The sequence below is a fragment of the Rhipicephalus microplus genome, chromosome X (genome assembly GCF_043290135.1).
Source record: "Rhipicephalus microplus isolate Deutch F79 chromosome X, USDA_Rmic, whole genome shotgun sequence".
Lineage (NCBI taxonomy): Eukaryota > Metazoa > Arthropoda > Arachnida > Ixodida > Ixodidae > Rhipicephalus > Rhipicephalus microplus.
The window spans coordinates 381,342,150-381,369,529 of NC_134710.1; the positions used below are offsets into that span (position 1 = coordinate 381,342,150).

General features: G+C 45.3%; 1 protein-coding gene across 1 annotated transcript in view; it reads right to left on the reverse strand.

The window, feature by feature from the left end:
- Positions 1–7,138: 7,138 nt before the first annotated feature.
- LOC119162291 (uncharacterized) overlaps positions 7,139–27,380 on the reverse strand; it is a 76,663-nt gene continuing 56,421 nt past the window's right edge. Inside the window, exons 4-5 of the mRNA XM_037414743.2 lie at positions 16,394–16,507; positions 7,139–7,369 (exon numbers count right to left, since the gene is read on the reverse strand). Of these exons, the coding sequence (XP_037270640.2) occupies positions 7,257–7,369; positions 16,394–16,507 (227 nt within the window). The 3' untranslated portion in view covers positions 7,139–7,256. The remainder of the gene's footprint in view (positions 7,370–16,393; positions 16,508–27,380) is intronic.

The window sequence follows — 27,380 nt, forward strand, 5'->3', positions numbered from 1 at the left end:
CGTTCTGGCCGGAGGCATTCCGACGCCGATGCCCTGTCACGTTCGCCATTGGCTTGAGAGCCTGCCGGCTCGCCTATCTCGACTAGTGCTGCCTTGGCCATCAGCATTTCGGACATGCCTTCCGAGCAACGCAAAGATGCTTGGATTTCTTCTCTTTTGGACTTTCTCTCAAACCGGACGCCCGCTCCAGTTTCCAGGACGCTTCGCCGTCAAGCAGGAAACTTCGCTATTCGGGATAACCTGCTTTACCGCCGAAACTACAGCTCGATCGGCCGTAAGTGGTTGCTCGTCATCCCCCGACATCTGCGCTCTGACATCTGTGCCACGTTCCACGATGATCCGCAATGTGGCCACGCTTGTGTGTTAAAAACATACACCCGCTTGCAGCTACGGTACTACTTGCGCGGTATGTACCGTTTCGTTCGCCGTTACGTAAGGTCTTGCCTTACGTTGCAGCGACGCAAAATGCCCACTCAACATGCCATAGGTCCCTTGCAGCCGTTGCCATGTCCAGCACGAGCTTTCAAGCGTGTCGGGATCGACCTTTACGGTCCGCTTCCCTATACTTCGAGTAGCAACCGCTGGGTCATTGTCGCTATCGACCACCTAACGCGGTACGCTGAAACAGCTGCGTTACCTTCTGCTACCGCAAAAGACGTTGCGTGTTTTATACTGCAAAACCTGGTTTTAAGGCATGGAGCACCTCGGGAGTTACTAAGCGACCGCGGCCACGTTTTTCTCTCCGATGCCATCAAAGCGTTGTTGAGCGAGTGTCGCATCATACACCGCACTACCACAGCCTATCACCCGCAAACTAATGGGGTGACAGAGCGTTTTAATCGTACACTTGGGGATATGCTGGCCAAGTACGCTTCATCCGACCAGTCAAATTGGGATAGCATACTCCCTTTTGCATACTCCCTAGTATAGTATACCAGGTAAAAACACAGTATACTATAGTGATGGGCGACTTTAATGCAAAGGTAGGGAAGAAGCAGGCTGGAGACCAGGCAGTAGGAGATTATGGCATCGGTACTAGAAACGCCAGAGGAGAGCTACTGGTAGAATTCGCAGAACGCAACAATTTACGGATTTTGAATACCTTCTATCGAAAACGAGAAAACCGCAAGTGGACATGGAGGAGCCCTAATGGCGAAAATAAGAACGAAATAGACTTTATAATGAGTGCACACCCTGAAATCGTGCAGGATGTGGAAGGGATTGGCAAGGTACGATGCAGTGACCATGGAATGGTACGGTCTCGAATTCGCCTAGACTTGAAGAAGGAACAGAAACTGATACGCAAGAAGCCAATCAATCAGCTAGCACTGAGAGGGAAAGTACAGGAATTCAGAGTGTCACTGCAGAACAGGTACTCGGCTCTTAGTGAGGAAACCAACCTTAGCGTAGATACAATGAATGATAATCTGACGAGTGTCATTACGGAGTGTGCAGTGGAAGTTGGAGGCAGGCTAGTTAGACAGGACGCTAGCAAGCTTTCCCAGGAAACGAAGAACCTAATTAAGAAGCGTCAAATCATGAAAGTGTCAAGTACAACAGACAAAATAGAACTGGCAGAGCTTTCGAAGTTGATTAATAGACGTAAGGTATGCGATGTAAGAAGGTATAACATGGAGAGAACTGAACACGCTCTGAAAAACGGAGGAAGTGTCAAAGCATTGAAGAGGAAACTTGGGATAGGCAAAAGTCGGATGTATGCACTAAGGGACAAAGAAGGCAAAATAACTACCAATATGGATAGGATAGTTAAAATAGCGGAGGAGTTTTACAGAGGTCTGTACAGTAGCCGAGACAACCACGACCTTAATACTATAAGAACTAGCAGTAACCCAGATTGCACCCCACCAGTAATGATAGAAGAAGTCAGAAAAGCTTTGAAGAGCATGCAAAGGGGCAAAGCTACTGGTGAGGATCAGGTAACATCAGATCTGCTGAAAGATGGAAGACAGATTGTGTTAGAAAAACTAGCCATCCTGTTTACGAGGTGTCTCCTGACGGGAAGAGTACCAGAGTCTTGGAAGAACGCTAACATCATCTTAATACATAAGACAGGAGATGACAAGGACTTGAAGAATTACAGGCCGATCAGCTTGCTCTCTGTAGTATACAAGCGATTTACAAAGGTAATTGCTAACAGAGTAAAGAAAACATTAGAATTCAATCAACCAAAGGAACAAGCAGGAGTTAGAACAGGCTACTCATAAATTGACCACATTCATACTATCAATCAGGTAATAGAGAAATGCTCAGAGTATAACCAACCACTATACATAGCCTTCATAGTTTACGAGAAAGCGTTTGATTCAGTAGAAATATCAGCCGTCATGCAAACACTGCGGAATCAGGGCGTAGATGAAGTATATATAAACATTCTGGAAGAAATGTACAGGGGATCAACTGCTACCATAGTGCTTCATAAAGAAAGCAACAGACTACCAATCAAGAAGGGTGTAAGGCAGGGGGACACAATTTCCCCAATGCTATTTACCGCGTGCTTACAGGAGGTTTTCAGAAGCGTAGAATGGGAACAGTTAGGAATAAGAGTCAATGGAGAATACCTTAGTAACCTGCGCTTCGCCGATGACATTGCATTGCTGAGTAACTCGGGGGACGAATTGCAACTCATGATTACAGAGTTAGACAAGGAGAGCAGAAAGGTGGGTCTTAAAATTAATCTGCAGAAAACGAAAGTAATGTACAACAACCTCGGCAAGGAGCAGCGCTTCGAGATAGGTAATAGTGCACTTGAAGTTGTAAAAGACTATGTCTACTTAGGGCAGGTAATAACCGCAGAGCCGAACCACGAGGTTGAAGCAATTAGAAGAATAAGAATGAGGTGGAGCACATTCGGCAAGCACTCTCAAATTATGACAGGTAGATTGCCACTATCCCTCAAGAGGAAGGTATATAACAGCTGTATCTTGCCGGTACTTAGCTACGGAGCAGAAACCTGGAGACTTACAAAGAGGGTTCAGCTTAAATTGAGGACGACGCAGCGAGCAATGGAAAGAAAAATGGTAGGTGTAACCTTGAGAGACAAGAAGAGAGCAGAGTGGATTAGGGAACAAACGGGGGTTAAGGATATCATAGCTGAAATCAAGAAGGAGAAATGGACATGGGCAGGGCATGTAGCGCGTAGACAGAATAACCGCTGGTCATTAAGGGTAACTGACTGGATTCCCAGAGAAGGGAAGCGGGTTAGGGGGAGACAGAAGGTTAGGTGGGCAGATGAGATTATGAAGCTTGCGGGTATAAATTGGCAGCAGCAAGCACAGGACCGGGTTAACTGGCGGAACATGGGAGAGGCCTTTGTCCTGCAGTGGACGTAGTCAGGCCGATCATGAAGATGATGATGATGACTCCCTTTTGTGACATATGCTTACAACACTGCAACGCAAAGAACCACTGGATTTTCGCCTTTCTTCCTTCTTTATGGACACGAGCCATCATCAACAATGGATACCATTCTTCCTTATCGACCGGACCCTTCAGAGATGACTACCGTTTCTCGAGCAGCAGCACAGGCTGAAGAATGTCGGAAGCTTGCTCGTGCGTTCACGTCACATGACCAGACGTGCCAAAAACATCGCCACGACGCGTCAACCACGCATATGAGCTTTGCTTCGAACTCACTGGTGTGGTTATGGATTCCTTCTACTCCTCCAGGGCTCTCCCACAAGCTTTCGTCCAGCTACCATGGCCCTCATCGAGTTGTACGCCGAACATCCCCTGTCAACTACGTTGTCGAGCCGCTGGATGCATCTCCGGACAAGCGCCGTCGGCGAAAAGAAATCGTACATATCTCTCGGCTCATGCCATACCATGACCCTTCTGTGTACACCTGTCCTTAGGTCGCCAGGATTGCTCCCTCATCGGCCGGGGGTGATTGTAACGAGGGCAGTGGGCATGGAGCTCGAGTATAAAAAAGAAGAAGACTTGCTGTGATCGCAGGCTTGCGTTCAGTTAGCCCTTGCGCTAAATAAAGCTCTCCTTCGCCGAGTCATTTCCTGCTTGTTCAACAACCCGTTTCATTACATACTCCGCATCGGCTGAACGTATTCTCTTTCGTGCGGAACCTGCAGTCGGCTGGACAATGGTCTTTTTTGTCACACAGGAAACAGCGACTTGCAGGCTTCTCCGTGTTTTTCGCGGACTCCGGCATGGACACCGAAGGTCCCAGATCCTTAGGAATCCATTTTCTTCCTAAGCTTGTGAGCGCGTGTGTTTCCACGAAGTTATTGGCAGTCTCGCACAGTGAACTCAGGGTTTTTCAACTTCTTTCCTTTAGAAAGATTCTGAGTGTCAGAGAACAACCCTTTAGGAATTGCTCCCTTATCATCAGGTCTCGCAAGCCAGCAAAGCTTGTCTCCGTTTTTCTCATTTCAAGCTAATGGCCAAAGTAGCCCGGGAGTCTCGCAGCATACTGCAGACCAGTTTCGTTTTCTTCGAACTTCGCTTTACGAAATTTTTTAGGTAGCTATCCGAAGTATAGCGGAACCTCGGAAGAAGCGCCGCTTTCAGCTGATCATAATTCACCGCATCTGTTGATTATAACCGGGCTATGACTGTTAATGCTTTAGCTGTCACGCATAGGCTAAGCGAAATAGCCCACTTTCACGCGGCCACGCTTGACACGTTGCGACCCGCTCAAATCGCTGCATGTACGCGGTGAGGTCATCCTCAGCTTGATTGAAGTGCGGAATCAGTTTATGAGGACTGCAGACCTCTGTTACTTTTCTGGAGCTCATGCTGGATTCTCCTTGTTCGTCAGCCACCATCGACTGTACCCTGTTTGTGCTCTCTTGAAGTCGAAGCTTCAGCTCGAGGATCTTTAGCTCTTGTTCCTGCACCCTCTGCTGCTGCTCTAACAGCTTCTGCTGGCGCTCCGCGTTTTCTTTCGTGAGCTCGCGCTCATTAGCACGCTCATCTCGAGCTTCAACGCACTCTCGTTCGACCCACTCTCTAGGCTCCTCGTTCTCCAACCCGACCTGTCAGCCAAGTTGTCAGCCAAGTGCAATAATTTTTTCGCTAACCATGACAAAGGCTCTCTCAAAGTCATGACTTTAAATTTTAATAAGCCATCCTGGCATAGAGTTGCCAAATGTGGTGTTTCTTGGGCCTTCAGAAGCAGAAACTCAAAACAAGGACAAGAAAAACATTTATCGACTTCACACACAAAACAGTCACAACACTGTGGCTATCTATACAACATACTGGCTCTATGATCAACACAAGAACTCATGATCAAGCTTCCAGAGCCCTCATTTTCTGCGTTATTCGTAAGAATATTGTAGTTTTAGTACGCAAACACCGAATAATTAATATTCAGATTACGCTCAGTACGCACATTCTTCATTATTCGCGAGCTTACGCTTGCACGAGTGATAATGCCAAAAGGTGCAATCGCTGCTGTAGAAATAGACGCGTTCTCCCGATGAACAGACTACCGAAGGCCAACGACACTTATTACCGCTATGAGTACAGCGCGCTTTGACTGTACTTTGACCTATTTAGTTTTCTAGGAACAATTTCGCCTACCAGTGAGGCTCCTTTCTACCAGAATGACAGCCGCTTTCTTCATAGTCACCGTTACAGGACAATACAATTGATCTGACGCGTTTTATATATGAACATGTTCTCTCGATTATGAAAAATGGTAGCAAACCAGTGAGTGTAAGAGTAACCTATAATTTACGCCAGCACATAAACAGAATAATAAAGTAGTAACACCTCCATGCACTCGGCACACGCCTATGTACGCTATATTCCACAACAATGTCACTATCATCGTTGTTGCTGCTGTAAAACAATAATTTGGTATATCAAAACAGCTTCTTGAGAACAAGCAGAAACTGCATAGCGTTCTTTGTGCCATCATGGTAAGGCAACTGAAGCTCATGTGGTTACATGTCAATCCGCTGCCTGGTGGCAAGCTGAGCAGCGACTACCATTATTTGCAGACATAACAAGTACACATCGCCGTCAGCTAAGTGTCTGCAAAGCTGTTCTGATAACTAAGCAGCTAAATTAAAAGATGATATGTTATTCGGAAGTAAGCTAAGTCACTTTTGGATAAAACTTTTGAGGCCCCGCAACGATGGTCTAGTGGCTAAGGTACTCGGCTGCTGACCCGCAGCTTGCGGGATCAAATCTCGGCAGCGGCTGCGGCATTTCCGATGAAAGCGGAAATAATGTAGGGCCGTGTGGTCAAATTTGGGCGCACGTTAGATAACCCCAGGTGGTCGCAATTTCCGGAGTCCTCCACTACGGCGTCTCTCATAATCATATGGTGGTTTTGGGGCGTTAAACTTCACATATCAATCAATGAATCAACAAAGCCAATCGTTAATAAGATATTGGGCACATTCAGAAACTTTCAAGCGCAATTTTCGTGCGTATGCATTCGCTTCTACATTGAGTTTGTGCGTCACAACACAAGTTTGAATTCATCGAAGTATTTCTAGATAAAATTGCGAAGTATCGCATCGGATAAATTTTTTGCGCCAGTATCTTCTATGTGTATCTCCCATGCTGTTTTCCCGAGTATCTTGCATTGCATCACGATACACGTTTAAAGTATCTTTGCCCAACCGAGCCTGCTCAACTGGTTGAGCATCAGACGCGTTATTTGCAGGTGGCTGATACAGTCCCGGTCGGCATCCCAGCTCCGTTTCCTCGAATTTAATTCCTTCACATTGATTTCTTTATTACTAACACTGCCATTTCTTATACCTTTCTTCGCTTCATTGCCTCTTTTTGCTCCTTGATATTTTGTCTTACAAAGAAAAGGAATCCTTACAAGTCCCCTTTTTTAATTTCTAAAAAGCTTGACATGACTTGATTTGAGGCCACCGCAATGAAAGGCAACACTCAGTTTTTGCACCATGGTTGCGCGATCAAGATTATAGCAGCAGTTTCTAAAGCCCCCTGTTTTCGTAGCTGCACTAAGAGCAGCATAAACACTAACAGGGAAACATTATGCAACTGCGATTGCTTGACTATACACGAGTATGAGAGGCAATACACGAGCACATCCAGGCACAGCATCATTCTAAAGTAATTTTGCGTGAATATGGCTGGAGATTAGCGTTTAGTAAGTGAAAAAAATGACGCAATGAAACAAATGTACTGTATTTTTTGCATTTTGCTCAGCAGTACAGTTGCATTGGAAACACCAAGGCAGCCGTAATATTGCACCGTGCATCTATCCGAAGAAGTTCCAGCACGTCCTTGATTTATGGTACACGCCGGCACGTACATTCCCCATCTATGCACTGTCCTTTGGCTCTGCTGGGCCTTCCTGGATATTTTTTCTGGCACGCTCCGTTACACTCCTGCTGATCACAATCTGTAAGAGTCACAAAAAAAATTCTTAAACATGGGTATGGTTTTCCAGAATTGTCAAACTAAGTGGCAAAAAGTGGCGAAGTGCACGTTGTAAAGGGTACTTTTTAGGCAATACGGGTTTAAATAAAAACTTTTTTTGAAAGTCATGCTCCCGTAGTTTTATCACACATACCCTACGTCGAGATGTCAATACACTGGGACACAGAAATGACATTGATGGTGCTAATTAAGAAACGGAACTGATATCACGAGCAATTAATTTTTTAGAACTTATCATCATGGAGTCTTGAGGGCCAATTCGAAACATCGCCCCCAGAGAACAGGAAACGTAAACTCTGTTGTAACTTGATGTAACAGGGAAATGACAAAATTTGAGTCAAGCTGCAGCGAAGGAGAATATGTTCAGAAAATACTTTAATAGACTGGTTATCTTTTGGGTGCACTGTGTGGTGCATATTTGTTTTTTATTTAAAGGCAGAGGCGACAAACGATTTTGCGTGCCTTCAAGAATAGATACCACAGCGTCTGTCCCCGAGTTTTATGTTTCACAGAAAATGGAAAGGTTCTACTTGCCCTTCCTCTGCTTTCGCACAGCTTGGAAGAAACAGCAACACTAAACACCCCAAGCAAAACTACGGCGAACCGCTCCCGCAAGTGAGATGGTCGGCCGTTTTTCACGAAGATAGGGCCCGAACATATCGTCACCTCCTTTTCAATTTCATTTTTACTCTAAAAATTTTATACAGGGAGGAGTGGCATGGAAGAAAAATTTGTCACGAGCGCCTCGTGACCTTGAGCACTCCTCTTTTCTTCTCTTTTAACACGAAAGTGTTTCATGCGGGGTTCCGCTGACGGCTCTAGTAACCTATTTCCGTCACGCAAGTGACTTTGAAAATATATACTAAGAGAACGCAAAGAAAAATACCAGAAGGCAAGCATTTGTCCCGTGGAATACAACCAGCAGCCTCTTGATTTTCAGCACGCGGTTCTAACTAGTACACCAAAGAACACACGCTAACGGCAAGCGCTTTATATACACCGTAGGAAGCCAAAGCAACGCATGGTGGCACTGCGACTCCGGACAGGCAGTGCCATCTCTGTCAAAAAAGTGAAAATAAGGAATGTATATCATACGTTTCCTTTTACCGCAAACGCACTGCCGCCCGCTTACATGGTCGTGAAGAGAAAACGTGGTGCGTTTGAGTCAGTTCACAATGTACCGCCTGCAGTGCGGCTTCATCAAGATCTCTGAGCTAGACAAGCACTTCCGAGAAGCGAATATCACAAAAGGATCAAGTTCCTGATGGTCAAGTTTCGTTAGTCAAGTTTCTGATGTGGAGCAGGCGACAGAAGATGAGGACACCCGAGTCACTGCGAGATGCATTTCTCAGGTCCGTGACATTAGCACGTAGGTAAGTCACATTCTGTCGACATGAAGCCGCGTACTCTATTGATGTGTTGCATTGACGTTTATGAAAACCACATAATTGTTGCTTAGATGTAGTATCTAGCCGTAGCAGCTGTCTACTGTCATGTGCAAACATTTGCAGCCGGCTAAAATAAATAAAAACTAAAGGCATACGGTCATTGCATTAAAATGTCCGAGAAGTTTAAAAGTTATGTCTTTTCTGTCGTGGAAGCAAGACGCACCGATTTTGCCGTGAGGCAGCAAGCTGAGCTTTAACCACTGCAAGTCAAGTTTAAGTGCTCATCTCATTTTTTGGGGGGCTCTCGTGTTATGCTCGCTCTATCATTCACGAACGCGGCTGTGTTGGCCGGCTGCGATTTGCCGCGGAAACGATACAGCTTCACGCATTGAAAGCATCTCTTGGTGTTGTCTGCATTATTGTAGCAGCCCACTACACAACAGCACTTTAGGCCTCGCCAACGCTTCCGTGGGGCTGCTTCTTCCATTGCAGAAAGGCAACTTCGCACAGCGAGCGTCTCCTTTCAGCGCGCCAAGCTGTCAGCACGGCACCTTACTTGTCCGCACTGACTGCAGAACGCGTTCCGCGCGTGTCGCAAGCGATTTCGTTTCGGCGAAACACACAGAATCGCGTACGCCCTCTCCCGCGCCTATGCTCCCTTCCGCGGAGCTCGCCACCAAAGCCATGCCCGGCGTTGTCGTCGCCCCGCAACCTTGAGCTTTGGTTTCTTATACACCGTTTGACACTCCTCAGAGCTTCGAAACTTTAGCGCGTGCTCATTATTAGTGGCGAGATAGCGTGATGGGCTCACGCTGGGCCCACTCTAAAGGTCGTCGCTCCACGAAGCTCCGATTTCATCGAGCGTGTTCTCATCTGCGCGCGCGCATGTCAGACTCATAATTCGGGAGAGGACGAATGTCGCTTCACACGCTACCCTGGCCGCCTTTAGAAAAGGCTTGTCTCGTGTATATTTTTGCAATCGTTTCGTGCGTCTTTGTGTTTGACGGGCGTGCTTCATGCATTGAGCTGAGGCGGTTGTTAGTCCGCGTTCGTTCTGTGTATGCTAATTTCTCGCGGGATTTCTGCTTGAGGTGTGCGCTGCAAGCTTCGAGCTGCCTGTCGTTCTTCATGTGACTTAGCAATTTGTTCCTGTCGCTGAAACAGTGCAAAATGAACGCTCAACTACCTCTCTAAAGACACGTTTCCCTTTAGTGTCATACTGATAACTATATAGGGGTATCAGCCATGTTTTTTTTTCTTCGAATGCGCAACTTAGCGGTGCGATTTCATGCGCACGCGTGGAGTAGTCATGGCCTCCCGTGCCGGCTGCAAAAACAGGAAACGCGGACTGTGTTGGTGATGGTAAAATAACAGAATACCTTATACTATAGGCCTGTGACGCAGAAATTTTTAGCCTGTTGTGTCATTTGCAGAGAGAAAGGAAAGCGATTTTCAGCTAACTTTGAGAAACTACGGTAGCATGAATTCGAAACGTGCTCTGTGTCATAATATTTTGCTCGCGTGTTCGCTGCAGCCACGACTACCAATCGGCAATGCTTCCTGAGCATGCTCAAAAAGTGTTACAGAAACCTTTAAAGTGCAGAGCACTCTAGGGGGTCAGGCTGTCGTACGATATTGCAGTCACTTGGCGAAAGGCTGGCACAACTACGTAGCGCGTAGCCAGTTGTTGCATATTGAGCGCGCACTCACGCCAAGGGTAAGACTTATTCATCTTATTCTTCGAGCCCCTTGATGATGATACCAAGTGCGGACATTGCTTCTATGGCAGGGAAACAAGATAACGCAAACCACGTACACAAATTTAAAGAGGAAACAAGCAAGAACTAGAAAAAGATGAAAGAAAATCAAGAACAATAAACAGAAGAAGAAAGAAAACAAAAAGAACGGAAAGTGAAACAAAAAAGGCTGCCCAGCCCATCACTATTATTAGGCTTGGCCTTACTAGTGAGTAGCTGCCTTTGTTTTCATGATAAAGTGCCATCAGCAACCCTTCAAGTTTGCAGAGATGACGCCTTGGCAGCAATGAAAAGTTTGGAAGAGTGTCAGCCTGGAGACGTACGATCAATGGCTCTGAAAGGGAACGACTCTTCCGTGCGACAGCTTACGTAAAGGGACTCCTCAATTAGGTTATGATTGCCAAATTCCTTCGTCGAATTTTCTTATCGCCCCAGTACATAGTAAGTGATTCTCAGCGCACATCCAGACCTGCAGTGTTCGAGAACCTTCAGGACTGTAGTAGATCTATATGTTAACATTCTTCACACTACACGAACTTTACAGATAATTCTGGAGCCTACATACTGCTAGTGATGATGCTCGAATATTCGACGGCACATGTATAAATGCCGACGCGCTTCCCCGCTTCTCAGTTGACCGATGGCCGATGCTCTGTTCATCACTATCAGTGCCAGTGTGTAGTGCTGTAATCTCACTTTGCGTTCACCGGTCACAAGTTCTGCCGAACAAACAGTTTCATCTTCGTCGTACAGCCTGGTTCCTTCATCGACGTTGCATCGACGTGGCATTATGAAACGAATTTACTTGTGCTTGATTATTCCCGAGAGTTTTGATGTGAGCACATGTGATTAATACTTCCGCATTGTCTAAGAGATGCATTATAGTTGTGTTACAGCGATCAAACCAGCCAAGTGTGTATGTTTACGTGATTTTTGTACTGCCTGAACTGGGGCTATAATTTTTGTTGTTTCTAACGCTTGACTCGGAGTCGGTCCTTGAACACCAACCGGCGTTCACTAACGCCCTAAATTGTCGTACACCTCAATTGTCCCTACTTTTTAGGTATCCTTTCGGGGATCCAATACGCAAGCCCTTAGAATATGCCCGTTGAATATGCCTGTCTAGAATTCTCCGGGGCCGCGACAGTGACCAGATAACAGAATTATCAAGTGAAAAAAAATGCCGAGGAGTGCCAAAGCTGTGACGTTACAGACTTGTGTGCCATCTGCTGTACTTTACACGGGTGCTTCCACTTCGCTGCACTGGTTCAAACAAATGATAATGCTACGTGCCCTGCCAGGGAGACCATGCTTTTACCGGTATTGGCGTCGAAGGAATGTGACCATGAGCATATATTCCTGGACGTGAGCTAGTGGTGGTGGAAAACCGTTTTGTTGTCTATCAATTCACATTGGACGAAGGAAGTTCTAGTACTACATGTGGTCACATTGATCATAATCGCAATGCACATCTCTCACACCACACATTTTTCAGATCTTCGCTGGCGTTTTCACTAAAGCTTATCGTGATAATTCCGCATAAAAAGCCACGCTTTGTTTCCGCACAACGATGTACAGATAAACTCGCTTTAAAATGTGTGTTGTGTGCTAAACATGTCACAGCAGTTATTACAAGCCCGTGAAGCCACTTCTGTAGTTAATTTCATGTCAAGTTTTTGTGTGATTTTGCCTTGTACACATTTTCTTTATTTTTATACAGTGGATATAACATCTAGAGGGAAATCATATGCACCAAATGAAAGATGAACTTAAAGCCGGCAAAAATCTAACTCCCAATCGTCGAACATGCTTGCCCACCCGGGAACAGGGCACGCGTTGCTCGCCTCGGCAGCGCTTGTGAATGGCGGCACGTACGCCCCATTTTCTATGTCAACGGCTACAGTCTCAAACACTGTGCAAGTGGAGATGATCGCTGGCTTCATGTGCTCTTCCACCTCGTGCAGAACGCGTCAGCTCACATTGTTCTAATGAATCGAGAATCAATTTAGCGTGCTTACGCACGTCCCTTGGTGCTGAAATTTCAGCACTATGAAAGCCAGTATTCGCGCTCGATAAATAAGACGAGTCCGTTTTTGCTTGCGCGTGCGTAAAATAAATCTCACTCACTTAGATAGTCAGTCAGTGTTTGCTGACAACAACAAGTACCGACATAACTGAGGACATTACTTACATTTCAGGTGTGCATCGGCAAACTCGTTTTTCGCCTCTCGGACAAAGAGACAGCTTTTTTTGCGTTACTTTTTTAGCCCACCCAGATGAATGACAATTACCCTTTCTGAACTAAAGAGGCAATACAATCCTTTATTGAAACGCCTCGAAGATTACTCAGAAAAGTGTTACAGGGCCCCTTTAAGAGCGGGACTTTTTAAGATTTTAATTGCGACAGGTTGGGCGAAGAGGAATTATTATTATCATGAAGGAGAGTCAGAGAAATATTCTAGAAAGAACAAGAAAATTAAAGAACGCTATCTTCTACCTTCCATTATGGGGGCAAGGCTCAGCGCCGTAGAAAGAATGGGAAGTGCGAAGGAAGGCAGTGACAACTGCATAGTAGAGCACCATAGGGTATCTTGTCGCTCCAGGCAGGGAGAATGAAGCGAAGGCGTTCGTATATAGGGCGTCGAGGTCCTCAGGAGCCGCAAATTCGAGAAAGGCTTGCAGGGCTGGTATCCTAGACCATGCGAGAAAAAGAATATCCTCCACAGTATTTACAAAGAGACTGAGCAGGCGGTAGCGGTACACCACCTCGCATCGTTCACCGGCCAAAAGCAGTACAGGAAGAATATATGTGCTCCCGAATTCATCACGAACCAGTACGCGCTAGCTGTGGTCTCTGCTTTAACTATTGTTTCGCTCTCACAACACGTGCACCTATTTATCCGGCGTTGAACGTAGTAGCGACTGTGGGAGAGTCTGTTACGTGACTGAAAATCATGTAAAATCAGGTACGAACTTGTCACGGCACTAGAAGGACGTGACATTACGTTTAGAAGAGCCAAAATTTTGAAAAATCAGTCCAGGTATTATGTACAATCTGTGTTTTTCTGCTTCCAAATACCATCATGACATCATGTAACATCTAGTTACGTGACTGAAACGACGTAGCATCACATAACAACACGCATATGTTGCATGATAAGAGGTTTTCACGTGACACGTTCCTGTCGAAGCCGCATGACACGTGCATAGTGTGAAGGGCCGACAAAAACCGCAGAACAGCCAAATGAAGCCGTGCTATGTGCTACTAGCAAAACAAAGGTGGCATCTTCAGCAGAATCCTGACAATATTAGCAAAACTAGCTCCACGGTTGGTTCCTGCGCTGTGCCAGTATAGTACAAGCTGTGCACTCTCGTCAGTCCAAAAAAAAGAAGAAAAGAAAACGCCAGACCTGCGTGGAAGGCGCAGCACAGTTACAGCGAATGCTAGAAGAGCGGCTTTCCAGAGCCTTTTTTAAACACTCATTTGGGAACTGCTGCAAGAACACTTACTTGGCACCCACTACGGCATTAGGATTTAAAATTGCTGGGTATTTCACCGGCATTCGCTATGCTATTTTTTGTCATTATTCTGCGAACCAATGTATCCGCTAAACACTTGCAAGGACATTTGTGCCAATTGTTCGAGCAGTGCCTGACAACAATGAGGAATTATGCCTCAATTGGGTCTGGACCACTGTTAATAGGTGATCAAAAACAAGCTATTGTAGTTAATTAGAGCATAGGACAACCCAGTCGTTAGACTTTTCGCATTGTGTGATGCATAGTTCTTCCTTTGCAGTTTCAAAACATTTTATTACTCCTATTAACGCGATTTCTTTCCTGACATCAAGCCTATCTAACTCAAGTGTGCGAACAAGTCCCAAGCACCGGCGTGGCTCAGTTGTAGAATACTGGGCTGGCAAGCAGCGGACCCGAGTTTTAGCCAACCTGTGTCCTTGGTATAGGTTTTTTTTCTTTTATTTCGCGATAGTGGTTACGGGCACCGGTGGTGGTGGTGGCGGTGGCGGTGGACAACTATAGACACCACGCGTGTTCCGAGTTTAGATCTATAACAGCTTTCGCTGTAAAACATTCTATTGGCATTCACGCCTGAGAACTCTAAAATTGATTTTCCATGTGAGCAGGAATCAAACCGTTATTACGCTATCAAAAGGTTTTTTTTTTTGTAAAAAAGTGCTTCATGTTCGCATTAAGCCGAAAGCCTTCACTGGCTGGGCTGGCACTTCCATCCGCGAAACTTGCGCGAATCATTGCGAGGCACTGCGAGACCTTGCGAGGCATATTCTTAGAAGACCCCGTCAAAAAAACTAATGGCACTTGCGCCTTGATGGACTCACATCACATGACTTCATTGTGAAGTCACATATCGTAAAAACTGGGATGCCGTCATGGTGTAACGTCATGGCGTAACTATCTCATATTGTCAATAATTTAAATATTGGCAGTGTTGTAGGCCGACCTATGACCAATTGATTGCATAAAACAATTGCGCATAACCACGTGATATGCAAAACGCTTGCAATGAATATGACCTCGGAGGCCGTATGACACCAAGTTAAAAAGCGAAAAGCTTTCGAGAGAGGGCGGAGAGGTGGGGTAGATGGGTAAAGAAAAAAAACAAAAACATTGTGGCTTTCGACTTTTGAGCGACCGAGCTACTCTTTTCTTTCGCTATTGTATAAAACACTTTTTAACTTCCTCAAAGGGCTTCTGCAACAATTTCTGAACCTCATTGCAAAACGCTGCCAATTGTTACTCGAGGAATGAGAGAGCATGTGAGGCAAACATTATAGTGCATGCAACGCGGGGCCTAGAAAATTCCGTTGAATCTGAAAGTCAGCATGAAATCTTGAAATCACCCTCTCACCTCTCAAAACATATTGCCATGGACAATAAATCTCTGCACCCCAAACTGAAAGTTCACGGCTATTGGCTGACCAAAAGACCGTCAGTTGCATAGTAGCCGTGGCTGCAGCGGAATGGCGCGACGTGCCCGCGCACTCACTCACTTCAGCGTGAGTTACAAGAAGAGCCATTTTAGCCGTGCCTTCCAAGGAAAAAATTAGGCTACATTCCATGACGCGTATGTGACGTAACATTTTTCTTTCGTGCTATCCCTGCCATATTTGCTTCCATCGCGTTGTTCAGGATGAAATATTAGGTAGGGCATGCAATTCTAGCGTGTGACAACCCTCCGTCTCCGCTCGCTCGTACTTGACGGATTCTGGAAATTTTAGTGGCAATAATTGATTCGTAAGGCAGAAGATCTCCTTCAACGAAACCATACAGCGGTTACTTGTAAAATTGTTGCAACAATTTCTTGAGTTACAGAAAACATGATGCGCATGCAGCCGTATGTCAGCTGCCGATGTTACCTGCCCTGTCGTATTTTTCTGGCATTTTTATATCCATGTGCCCTAGATGCACGTCTTATATACGAGTACACGAAAAACAAAAAGTGGCTCAGTTTTCGCAGCGATTTCGCATTGACGCTTTCATCTCTTTTGTAGAAGAACAGATCGGAAAATCTGCAACGCTATCTTCAGTGTGACGCAGGTTCAACAACATCACTTACAAGTTTTTCATTATTGCAAATATCGTTTGTACAGAGTACCAGTTCAAATAAAGTCGGGTGGTCATAACGAATCTTCACTTTGCGCTTTTATCAGAAGCACTTGCATAAAAATGCTCGAACCATTGACTAACCGAGAATAAAAGAAAGAACATTTCTCCCAGATATATATATTTTACCCAAGTAGAGGTAGCAAATGGGCAATCACGCTTGACATCGGACTCACTAGGAGAAGACAACAGACTTACCATCTTCAATAAGACAAATGCACTGTGTTCGCTGGCACGTTCCGTTTGCGTTTGGCGCACGACGTTTCCTCGCTTCGTCCTGGCAACGCTTTTGGCATTTCACCGGCCTGCACGCTGTTAGAGCAAAAAGAACACTGCTAATCAGTCAGCTCTAGCTCATCGTGAACTTCACTATGTACAGGGTCTTTCAAGATATTTATTTATTATTCTCTAAAACCTACAAAAGGTGCTATTTGGTAGCTATCTCCATAGTTGCTTTTTTCTGTAGCGGCAGGCATTTTAAGAGGGTTCAAGGCGCCAGTTGGAACAGTAATTAGGAAACCTGAAATATTTACCTTTTTGATTATTGCAGCTACGTCGTTAAGTCAAATGGGAGAATCAGAGTCCCTCATGCGAAGAAATCATTGCCACTTGAATTTTTTTAAGTGGCCTCTATTATTAACAGTGAAATAATAAAGTTCCCGTGAATTCTGCGGCAATACCAAAACGCGAAAGGGCGCAAGTGTCTTATTCTTCTGAGACGTCCGCAATAAGGGAGCTTAGATATATCAACCATGAACCAACTTTGTTGTGCGGGTGTGTGGGCTTCGATTGCAATTACAGCACGCATGAAGCACATTCGTTAGCGAAAGAGCAAAAACTGCACCCCTGTAACCACTGTTTTGAACAGTGACATTACCGTAGCCGTCTGCTTGTTGCACTCATCGCACCTTTGGTTTCAGTTTCGCGGTAGAATTGCCGAGAATTTCATAATTTCGCTGTTATTACTAGAGGCCGATTTTCCTAAATCTCAAAGTGGCAAAATCTTCTTCCCATGAAGGACTTCAATACTCTCGCTTGACTTAACTCCCCAACTCCCCTAAATGAAAAGTTAATATTTTAACTTTCTTAAATGCAGTTCCAAATGGTGACTTCAAATCATTCACCGTAAACAAAAATATACCCAGCTGGGAGGAATCGGGAAATGATGGGCCCGCTCTGCTCCGGTGGCTTCACTTAAACCTGTTTGTACCGAAGCAAATACATTTGTTTTCCACTGTTTTTTCTCCGGTGGGTGCCGGACGAAAAAAAAAAACCGCGAAAACGGAGCCAATCTCTTAATTATTCTCCCGTGGTTGCTCCGGAAATAATCTGGCACATCGCTTTTGCCCATGTGGATGCTCCCGAATCGCTCCGGCTCATCGCTCAATGGCATTAATTGGCTGTTCGAGGAGTGACGTAAGCAGCCTCGCCTCCGGGAGGCCGTACCCCGCAAACCAACATGGCGAAGACCAAGCCGGTACCATGAGGATTGTGCGAAGCGTTCGGCCGCGTTCGGGAAAAAGAAATCGTTCTGTGCGCCTTCTGGATATCACAAGCGACTACAAGCATTAACGAAGGTTATCATCGACAGAAGGCAGTTGTGCAAACGGTGATCGTGTGATGGTTCCTGGCAGCGAACGACACGTTCTGATCCCCCGAGTGGTGAGAGACTCGGCGTTCGCTGGTGCGGTGCGAAATTGGCGAGTGAGCTCTTCTTGGATTATCTGTATCGTTTGAGTTATATGTCACGTAGTGCTGAAATAGGTAATTTTACCTTAATGAGGAAACAGGTCATAAAAGGCTAATTTTACAGGACGTCAGTGAACGTCAGCTGAACTTTCAATAATGCATTGTATGGCATAGGAGTCTTTTTCTTAACATAACTTCGATAATTTTAATCACACCACTCTGGTATTTAGAGCACTGATTAGATATGCAATGATGGAAAGTTTCATGGTTGTTGGTTGATTCCATAAATAGGTAATAATTGCAATACGTAAATCTAACTGACTAGAAGACTTTTTGGTATTATCACAGAAAAGCGGTAATATTTGCTCACTTTCCATATTAACAAACTCCGGGCCGAGGTCTACCACTGCGTATAAATTATTTAAATCTATCATGCATGCTGTACTATTAAAACATGAATAACTGAAATCAGTCCAAATTATTTTTAAATATAGTGAATTGAGCAAGGTCAGTTGGTCTGGTGCAGACTTTTAGAACTTATACACGCACCAATTTTGGTCAAATTTTTTTTATTGTATAAGCGTTATCTCAAATGTTAAATTTCGAGGGTCGTCTTTCTTTTAGAACAAGAGAAGGAAGAAAGCAGCTGACGAGACCAGTGGCAAGTAATGCGTAAAGAAGAAATGGTCGGGTCGCTAGGTCAAACAGGTTGTAGATCATAGAAGAACCGAACGTTGGGCGAGTAAGTATTTCAGTGTAGATGAAGTTTCGCGCAAAAAAGGAAAAGAAGAAAGAGAGCACAGACAGGCACAGCCTCTGCTCTTTTTTTTCTATATTTTGTGCCAAACGCCATCAACAAGGGTTGCGGGACGCCCGAATTTTCTGTGCAAGAGGGTGTGTGTGTGTGAATAGTTACTTCAGCAGACCGCTTGACCGCACAGCTCAACGTAGGACGGAGGGGCATGGTTAGGAAAGTAAGAGAAAAAAGGGATTGATTGATTGATTGATTGATTGATTGATATGTGGGGTTTAACGTCCCAAAACCACCATTTGATTATGATAGACGCCGTAGTGGAGGGCTCCGGAAATTTCGACCCCTGGGGTTCTTTAACGTGCACCCAAGTCTGAGCACACGGGCCTACAACATTTCCGCCTCCATCGGAAATGCAGCCGCCGCAGCCGGGATACGAACCCGCAACCTGCGGGTCAGCAGCCGAGTACTTTAGCCACTAGACCACCGCGGCGGGGCAAGAGAGAGAGAGAAAAGGGAGGGCACCACCGTCTCGAAAACTAAGCCGTGTTGTCTGTGTTCTTCACGGGAGAGAATAGTGCCACGCTGCAGCATTTTTTGTCTCTTTTCAGTCCCGCTAGCATGGCCGTCAATGAAGGTTTTTTTTGGGGGGGGGGGGGAGAGTCAAGTTTTTGCGACCAAACAGGTAAAACTGAAAATGTTGGCGGTCCTGCCCACCTTCTCGCCGAAAAGGAAAACGCTTGTTTCTGTCTCTGTCTTATGAACAGGGCTCGAATAACAGGAGCAACAACGATGACCTGTGAACAGGACAAGGGAAAAGAGAACTCCTCGAATCCTGGTAAACTCGTTGTGACGCCTCTATGGATCACCTCCTTTCATGACCTCCGACGTTTGCACGAACCTGTAAGTTAGGTAAACTGGGCGACCTTCCATTATTTCTACCAGTATATGATGAAAATGTAGTTGGCATAGGCGGCATGATGTTAGCACCTTTTATCGCTAAGATATTTTGTTACGTATTGATGAAATTTTCTTTATTTTTGTCATTGAGGCTGTTCGTTTTGAAGCAATACATGATCATGCAATAACTATACTTTGAAAAATGCTCACTACAACAAGTAGCAAAACAGAGTGAACCACACTAATTAAAAAAAACAAAAATAATGAGAACTTTTCTCAAAGATTACTTTTCAAAGCAGAATGAAGGTACGCTTTTTTTAAAAAGCAAGCCGCAAACATACAAACTGTCAGGGTATAATTTGCTTGAAGTATGACGATGAGCGCAAACTAAAATGCACGTGTATTATCAGCAATACTGTCTGATAAAACTAGGAAATGGTCTGGGGAGGCATTCCCGATGTTGTCTTCAAAAGTACAAAATTGGCTCATTTTAGTAAAAAAAAAAGCGCTTTGAAATGTTTAGCAGGAGTACGGCTATCAATGTAGAAATACATAGGAAGCTTTCGTCTGCTTTGAATTTTGTTCGTGTCACGTATGCGCGTTTTTATGGCGTACTGGCTGTCTGACCCCGGAGTAGAAAAATCAACTTGCTGATATTGAACGCCAGTTCTGTGTTTCTGTGTGTGGTTGGTTTACGAGGCTGGTTATTCTTCTGTACTGGGAGACTCCACAGAATATAAAGAGTACCCGTGGCTTCAGTGTAATCAGAATTCGTGGCGCTCGCATTAGTTTCAGTTTCCATGTGCAGACATTTCCATGTGCAGATTCCATGTGCAGAAATCTATCTATGGGCATGTATAGATTTTCATGTGCAGTTTTCTTGTGCATTATTTGCAGTTTTCATGTGCAGAGTTTCCATGTGCAGTTTCCATGTGCAGTTTCTAAGTGCAGACATTGCAGGTCTGTGTTTGCCGAAAAACTCGTATTTGGTTACTGTTGATGTGTCTTCATGTTATACAAATACTCCTCATGATGACGGCTTAGCTGCATTACAAAACCTGTACACAGATCAAAGACAACCTGACACCCCACATATTTCTGCCATCGCAACTTTGTCGAGGATGGTCCTGGAAGTAAATTCATTAAACTTTTACTAAGAGTATTTTTACAAATTATCGAGACCGCTATGGGCATCCGAATGGCACCCAATTATGCAAACATATTTATCAGAAAGCTAAAATTCAAATTTCTTGCACAAATTTCCTTGAAATCACTCTTATACAGAACATATATATAGACGACAACTTTCTTATTCAAACCTACAGCGAAGATGAACCTCTCATTTTTATTGACACTTACAACGCTGTACATCCAAACATACATTTCACACACACCTACTCGCAAGCAACCGTAACGTTTCTTAATATTACCATAACAATAGAAGAAGACAAGTTCTCTACAACCCTATATCGCAAAACCAACGGATCGACAACAATACCTCCATTATCAAAGCGATCACCTGCGCCACTGTAGAAACAGTATTCTGTACAGCCAGTTTAAGCGAATCCGATCAAGAGACGCTGATTTTGGCACTAGTTCACAGAAGCTAAAACTCCTGCTCTATAAACAAAATACCCCACAAGTATAGTTGATGACGCCGTTCAGAAAGCTAGAAAACTAAAACGTGATGACATACTTATAAATTTTGGCACTAGTTCACAGACGCTAAAACTCCTGCTCTATAAACAAAATACCCCACAAGTATAGTTGATGACGCCGTTCAGAAAGCTAGAAAACTAAAACATGATGACATACTTATAAAGCGACCACCGCAAGAAGACCAGCAACAAACAAACCCACGCTTAACTTACAGCACAAGCTTCCCCAATGTAAACGAAATCGTTAAATGACATTACAACATTCTGGAAAAAAGTGAACGTCTAAAATGCGCATTCCCATCCACTCCTTGCGTCGTTTACACACGACCAGGCAACCTAAAAAAGAACTTGTCCACTCTGAAATCAATACTTCACCACCTAATAAGTCTGGCTGACCTTGTTCAAAATCACGATGTCGTGTATGTAAAACGAAGCGAGAAACAAACAAAGCAACCAGCACACAATTCAAGTTTTTGATTACCATATGAGGAAACCTAACAAGTGACTCCTCTAATGTAGAATACCTACTCTAATGCAACGTGTGCAGTAAGCAGTACATCGGACAAACAAAAACACCATTTAGGATTTGTTTCAATAATCACAGAGCCCATGCAAAGTCAGCCCCAAGTCTACCTGTGCCAAAACGTCTCAAGCTTCCTGATCATGCATTCGACAAACTACCAGTATCACTCTTAGGAACGGCATATAAATCAAACCGAGCTCATGAACGCCTTTAGAAACGGGATTTAAATCAAACGGAGCACGCGAACAACGAGAATCATAGCTCACCCACCAATAAGCAGCTTAGACAGAAAAATAAACGAAAATACGGGGACCTTTTCAGCAATTAAAGCATAAGAAAACAATAACGGCAATAGTGACAATAATAACAGAGTTCACGGCACTGCAGCTGGGACGGGAACTGGACATCTGAAAATAATTTAAAGTGTAACTACTCTTCCTAAGTACAGCTGTCGTCTGTTTCTGTTGCTATTTTACTATCCAATCTATTGTACCAAGCATGACATGACCAAAAGCAACCCTGTGCACCACCAGGAAGCCTCTACTGCGTTATCCACGAGCGGGCCAGAATTGATGTTGCATCCGCTTGCAGCCTCTGCGGCAGTGCGTGGTGCCCCTTTTTCAATGACCAGACGTCCACAAGGCACGGAGTAATTAAAGGCGTAATCATATTAAAAAGCTCTTTTTACACATTCGAAACCGTCACCGCTATGCGGCGCCGTCTGATTGGGAACAATACGTTATTGGAAGGAAGTATATGCAGACCACGGACATTTTAAAGGTGCTCGTCGGAAAAAAAAGGCGGAAGGGGCCGGCCAAGGGGGGGGGGGGGCGAATTAATTCATGTTTTCATAGCTTTTTTTTTCTTTTTTTCCACGTACACTCTTTCATCTATTATTGTATAAAGCTGAGCAGCAACAAACTGTGCCCTCATTCTTGATGAAGGCCAAACTCTGGCTGAAACACCGAAATAAACCACGTTGTGACTGCTCACGGATCGCGGAAAGAATGTACTAGAGTATAAATAAATAAATAAATAAATAAATAATATATATATATATATATATATATATATAAATAAAGTATATATATATGTAAATATATATATATATATACTTTCTTTTTTCACACATGTTTTTCATCATTAGTGGTCGTCATCTTCATCTGCTGTAGGAAGTTGGCTTGCCTGGGTTCTGGCCCTAATAAAGGTTGCCTTCACCGTTGCATCACAAGGGGTGAAGTGTGCTCTGCGATCTTCCGTCTTCTCCCAGCCGACTCTACCTCCTGGAGCTCCGCTCAGGTCTTCGTCTGTGCCAGGTGTCCGGTAACATGCCTCAAAATGAGCCAACCGGTACTTCTGCGTCTATCTCCATGGCCCCGGATACCACGGCCTATCCATCGCGCACCAACATGATACGCCCACGCTCGCCGGACTTCGAAGTGAAGCTGCGGAAGATTGGTTGAACCAATTCAATTGAGCGAGTTCCACTAACGACTGGGACGATCCTACCAAGCTTTGCCGTGTTTCTTTCTATCTGACAGGCGTAGGAAAAACATGGTTTGATAATCACGAAATGGACATCACGGACTGGACACAATTCAAGCAATAGCTTCGCCAAATCTTAGGCACCCCGGTGGTTCGTTCAGCTCTCGCGCAGAAGACACTGGACGCTCAAAAGCAACAATGCGGTGAGTCTTACACCCCGTACATAGAGGATATGCTTGCTCTCTATCACCGTTTCAGCACGTTCATGTCCGAATCAGAATGGGTTCGCCATCTATTGAAAGGGATCGGCACGGTCGCGTTCAATGTTGGTCATGCATAACCCGACCACAGTCGCTGACGTTGTTGCCATGTGCCAACGCCTAGAGGAACTTGAGACCCAATGGTTACCATTACACAGCCCTGAAAACATCACCATGACTTTTACCTCATTGCGTGCTATGATCCGGACAAATATACAGGAAGAGCTGCAATCTTTCGGCCTTTTAGTGACACTGAGTACACCTCCCCCCTCCAACACTTCTTAGCGCAAAGTTATCAAACAGGAGTTGGTGTCCATGACCGAGCCAGCGTATGCAGACTATCCGGTACCTCGACTCCAGCCGACGTATGCACTTGTCCTCGCTGGTTCACCACCCTTCGTACAACCGATGCCTGCGCAATTGACGCCTGTCCTACTGGCTTCGAAAGCTCCGAGTGCGCCTAGGTAGCCCTTTGACCCACCATGGCGGCCACCTCTTCCGATCAGTTATTACTGTGGCTATCGGGGCCACATTGCACGCTTCTGTCGGAAGTGTGAGCAGGACGAGCGTAGCGAATTCAACGCCTACGGACAGGATGATCGGACAAGCGGGTCCACTTTCCAGCACTGTACTTGATCCGCCTCTACGCCACTCACCACCGCCAACTGCGACATCTGAGCCAACGCCTTCGTACCACTCTACTAGACACCGCTCACCATCACCACTCCGCAGCTCCACGTCTCCATTGCAACCTGTCTCGCAATTCACCAACCAACGTCCGGAAAGCTAACCTCTGCATCTTTTGGAGAAAAAGCTGCATCGAACGAAAAGACAGAAACTCCTCCAGTGCGTTCATATATTACGATGTCTGTTTAAATAGAAAGCGTGTACGTGGACGTTTTATTAAACACAGGTGCTTGTTTGCCTGTGATTGGTCATTCTTTGTGTTCACGTCTGCAAAAAGTCAACAACCCTTATGATGGACCTACACTGCTCGTTTCTAAAAGGGGCGCCATTAGACTTGCCGCTATGTGCACCGCTCATGTTTTCATTGATGGTCTTCTCCATTTTGTACAATACGCCTTGCGGAGTTCGTGTGCCCACCAGCTTATATTAAGCTGGGATTTTCTGTCTATGGTGAACGCTTCCTTCTGCTGTCGAGAAAATGTTGTTAATATGATGAAAGCTGACAATGTCCTTTATGCGAATGACAAGCCCGTTTTCTCACTCGCTGCGGAAGATACCTCGCTACCTCCCGGTCATAGCGAATTTTTACCGTCGCTTCTAACGTGATCGAATCTGGTGACGTGTTTGTCCAACCATCTGCTCACTGTTTCGCAAGAGCTATAGCCCTTGCTTCAGGTCTAGTGCAGTTTCACAATGGCACCGGACTTCTCTACACTAGAAACCAGACGTCTGAGAAAATTCTCATTTTTAAAGGCACCCCAACGGCTTGCGTTACCGAATCCCAGCCTGTCTCAGTTGTTCCGCTTATGCCAACGTGTTCTGACCTTCCTTCTATTGGACGTTAATTATGAGTTCCTGTTCTTGCTGTGAATATTAGTCCAGAGCTGACCTCTTCACAGACAAATGAGTTGCTTGCCTTGCTACAAAAGCATAGGAGATTGTTTGATGCCCATTCCTCATCTCTGTGACAGATGTTCATTATCACGCATCGTACCCAGACAGATGATACAATCATTCTACGCCATCGAGCATATAGCGTCTCTTCATCCGCGCGTGACGTCATTGAAGAAAATGTAGCTGATATGCTGCAACGGAACATCATACGTCACTCCGCAAGTCCTTGGTCATCCCCTGTTGTTTAAGTAAGAAAAAAAGATGGCTCCGTGTGATTTTGCGTAGATTACAGGGAACCTAATAGGATTACCCGCAAGGATGTTCACCCCATGCTGCGCATAGACGGTGCTTTGAAGTCACTGCAAGGTGCCGAGTACCTCTCAAGCCTAGACCTGCGTTCGGGTTACTGGCAAATACCCATGCACGAGAACGACAAAGAAAGGATAGCGTTTTCAACACCAGATGGACTGCACGAATTCAACGACATACCATTAGGCCTTTGCAATGCTCCAGAAACATTTGAGCCATTGATCGACTCAGTCTTACGAGGCTTGAAATGAAAGGCTCACTTGTGCTATTTATACGATATCGTTATTTTCTCGTCAACCTTTCTTCAGCACTTGCAACGATTGCACGAAGTTCTCACGTGCCTTGCAACCGCAGGCCTTCACCTGAACACCAAGAAGAGCCGTTTTAAAAGGACGACAATTTGAGTGTTAGGCCACATCGTAAGCAAGGACGGTATTCGTCTCGATCCAGACAAGATTTCCGCTGTTCAACACTTCCAGCGTCCTGAAAACGCCAGAAATGTGCACAGTTTCCTCAGGCTCGCTTCTTGTTTTCGCCGATTCATTCGAGACTTCACCTCAATTGCTTCGCCATTGCACAAGTTGCTCGGATCAGGCGTCGCCTTTGTGCAGTCTCCTGAATACCAAGTGGCGTTCGCCCAACTGGAGTGTGCACTCACATCCGAACCGGTCCTCTGTCATTTCGACGAAACCGCGGCTACGCTCCTGCATACAGACGCTAGTGGTCAAGGCATTGGTGGTATTCTCCTACATCGAGAGAAATCTTCACTTGAGAAGATCGTCGCATACGCGAACCGTGCACTGACCCCTGCCGAAAAGATTTATACCATCACTGAACAGGAGCGCCTAGCGGTCGTGTGGTCAATACAAAAGTTTCGATCTTATCTCCACGGCCGCCACTTTACTGTGGTTACGGACTATCACGCCTTGTGCTGGCTCTCGACACTCAAGAACGTTTCCGGCTGCCTTGGTCACTGAATTCTTCGCTTACAAGAAAATGACTTCACTATTACATACAAGTCGGGAAACAAGCATCAAGACGCCCACGGACTTTCGCGTTGCCCGCTCCCTTCGGAGCCACTTAACAAACCCATTTTTGCAAACTCGAGGAGTTTTCGGCCGTCCATTTCCCGCATGTTTCGTCCTTAGCTACTCTGCACCCAACTTCTCCAAGCGAGTGTGGTTTGTTGTTATGCCACCAACGTGCTGACCCTTACTGTCGCCGCCTAATGGACCGTCTTGACGGGACATGACGGCTTCTAACGCCCGTCTTCGCCGACAGCTGGCGCAATTTATGCTCGACAACCACGTCCTGTACCATCATATGTACCACCCTGATGGTCTACGCTTGGTGCCGTTCTACCTCGCTCTCTTCGGGCTCAAGTCCTCAAGACATATCACGACGACATATCTGCTGGACAAATAGCTTTCCACAAAATGAACTACCACATAAGATGTCACTACTACTGGCCGCGCTTGTCCACCAGTGTCACGAAGTAGTTGACCTTGACCTGTATGGTCCGCTTCCTATGACTGCCACGGGCAATCGATGGATAGTTACAGCTGTCAACCACCTGATCCGCAACGCCGAAACAGCTACCGTGTCTTCTGCATCCGCTTCGGAAGTAGCTGACGTTTTCCTTCGAGCAATAATCCTTTGTCACGGATTAATAATCCTCGTGTATTCCTGAGTGACCATGCAAAAGTATTTCTTTCAGAACTTGCCGAAGCAGTGCTCAAGGCATCCGGCACTACACACAGAACAAGCTCCATCCTAAGACGAACGGGCTGACTGAGCGCTTTTATCACACCCTGTCAGATACGGTAACCATGTATATCGAACCTAACCACAGAAACTGGGGCACTGTTTTGCCATTTGTCACTTTTGCCTTTAATACCTCTGTACGGCGAACAACCGGGTACTCACCGTTCTACCTCGTCCATGGTCGCTTCCCCTCTTCTTTCCTCAATGTTTCGTTCTTTGCGCTGTGACACAATTTTTATCCTGAAATAAAGAATACGTGTCTCGT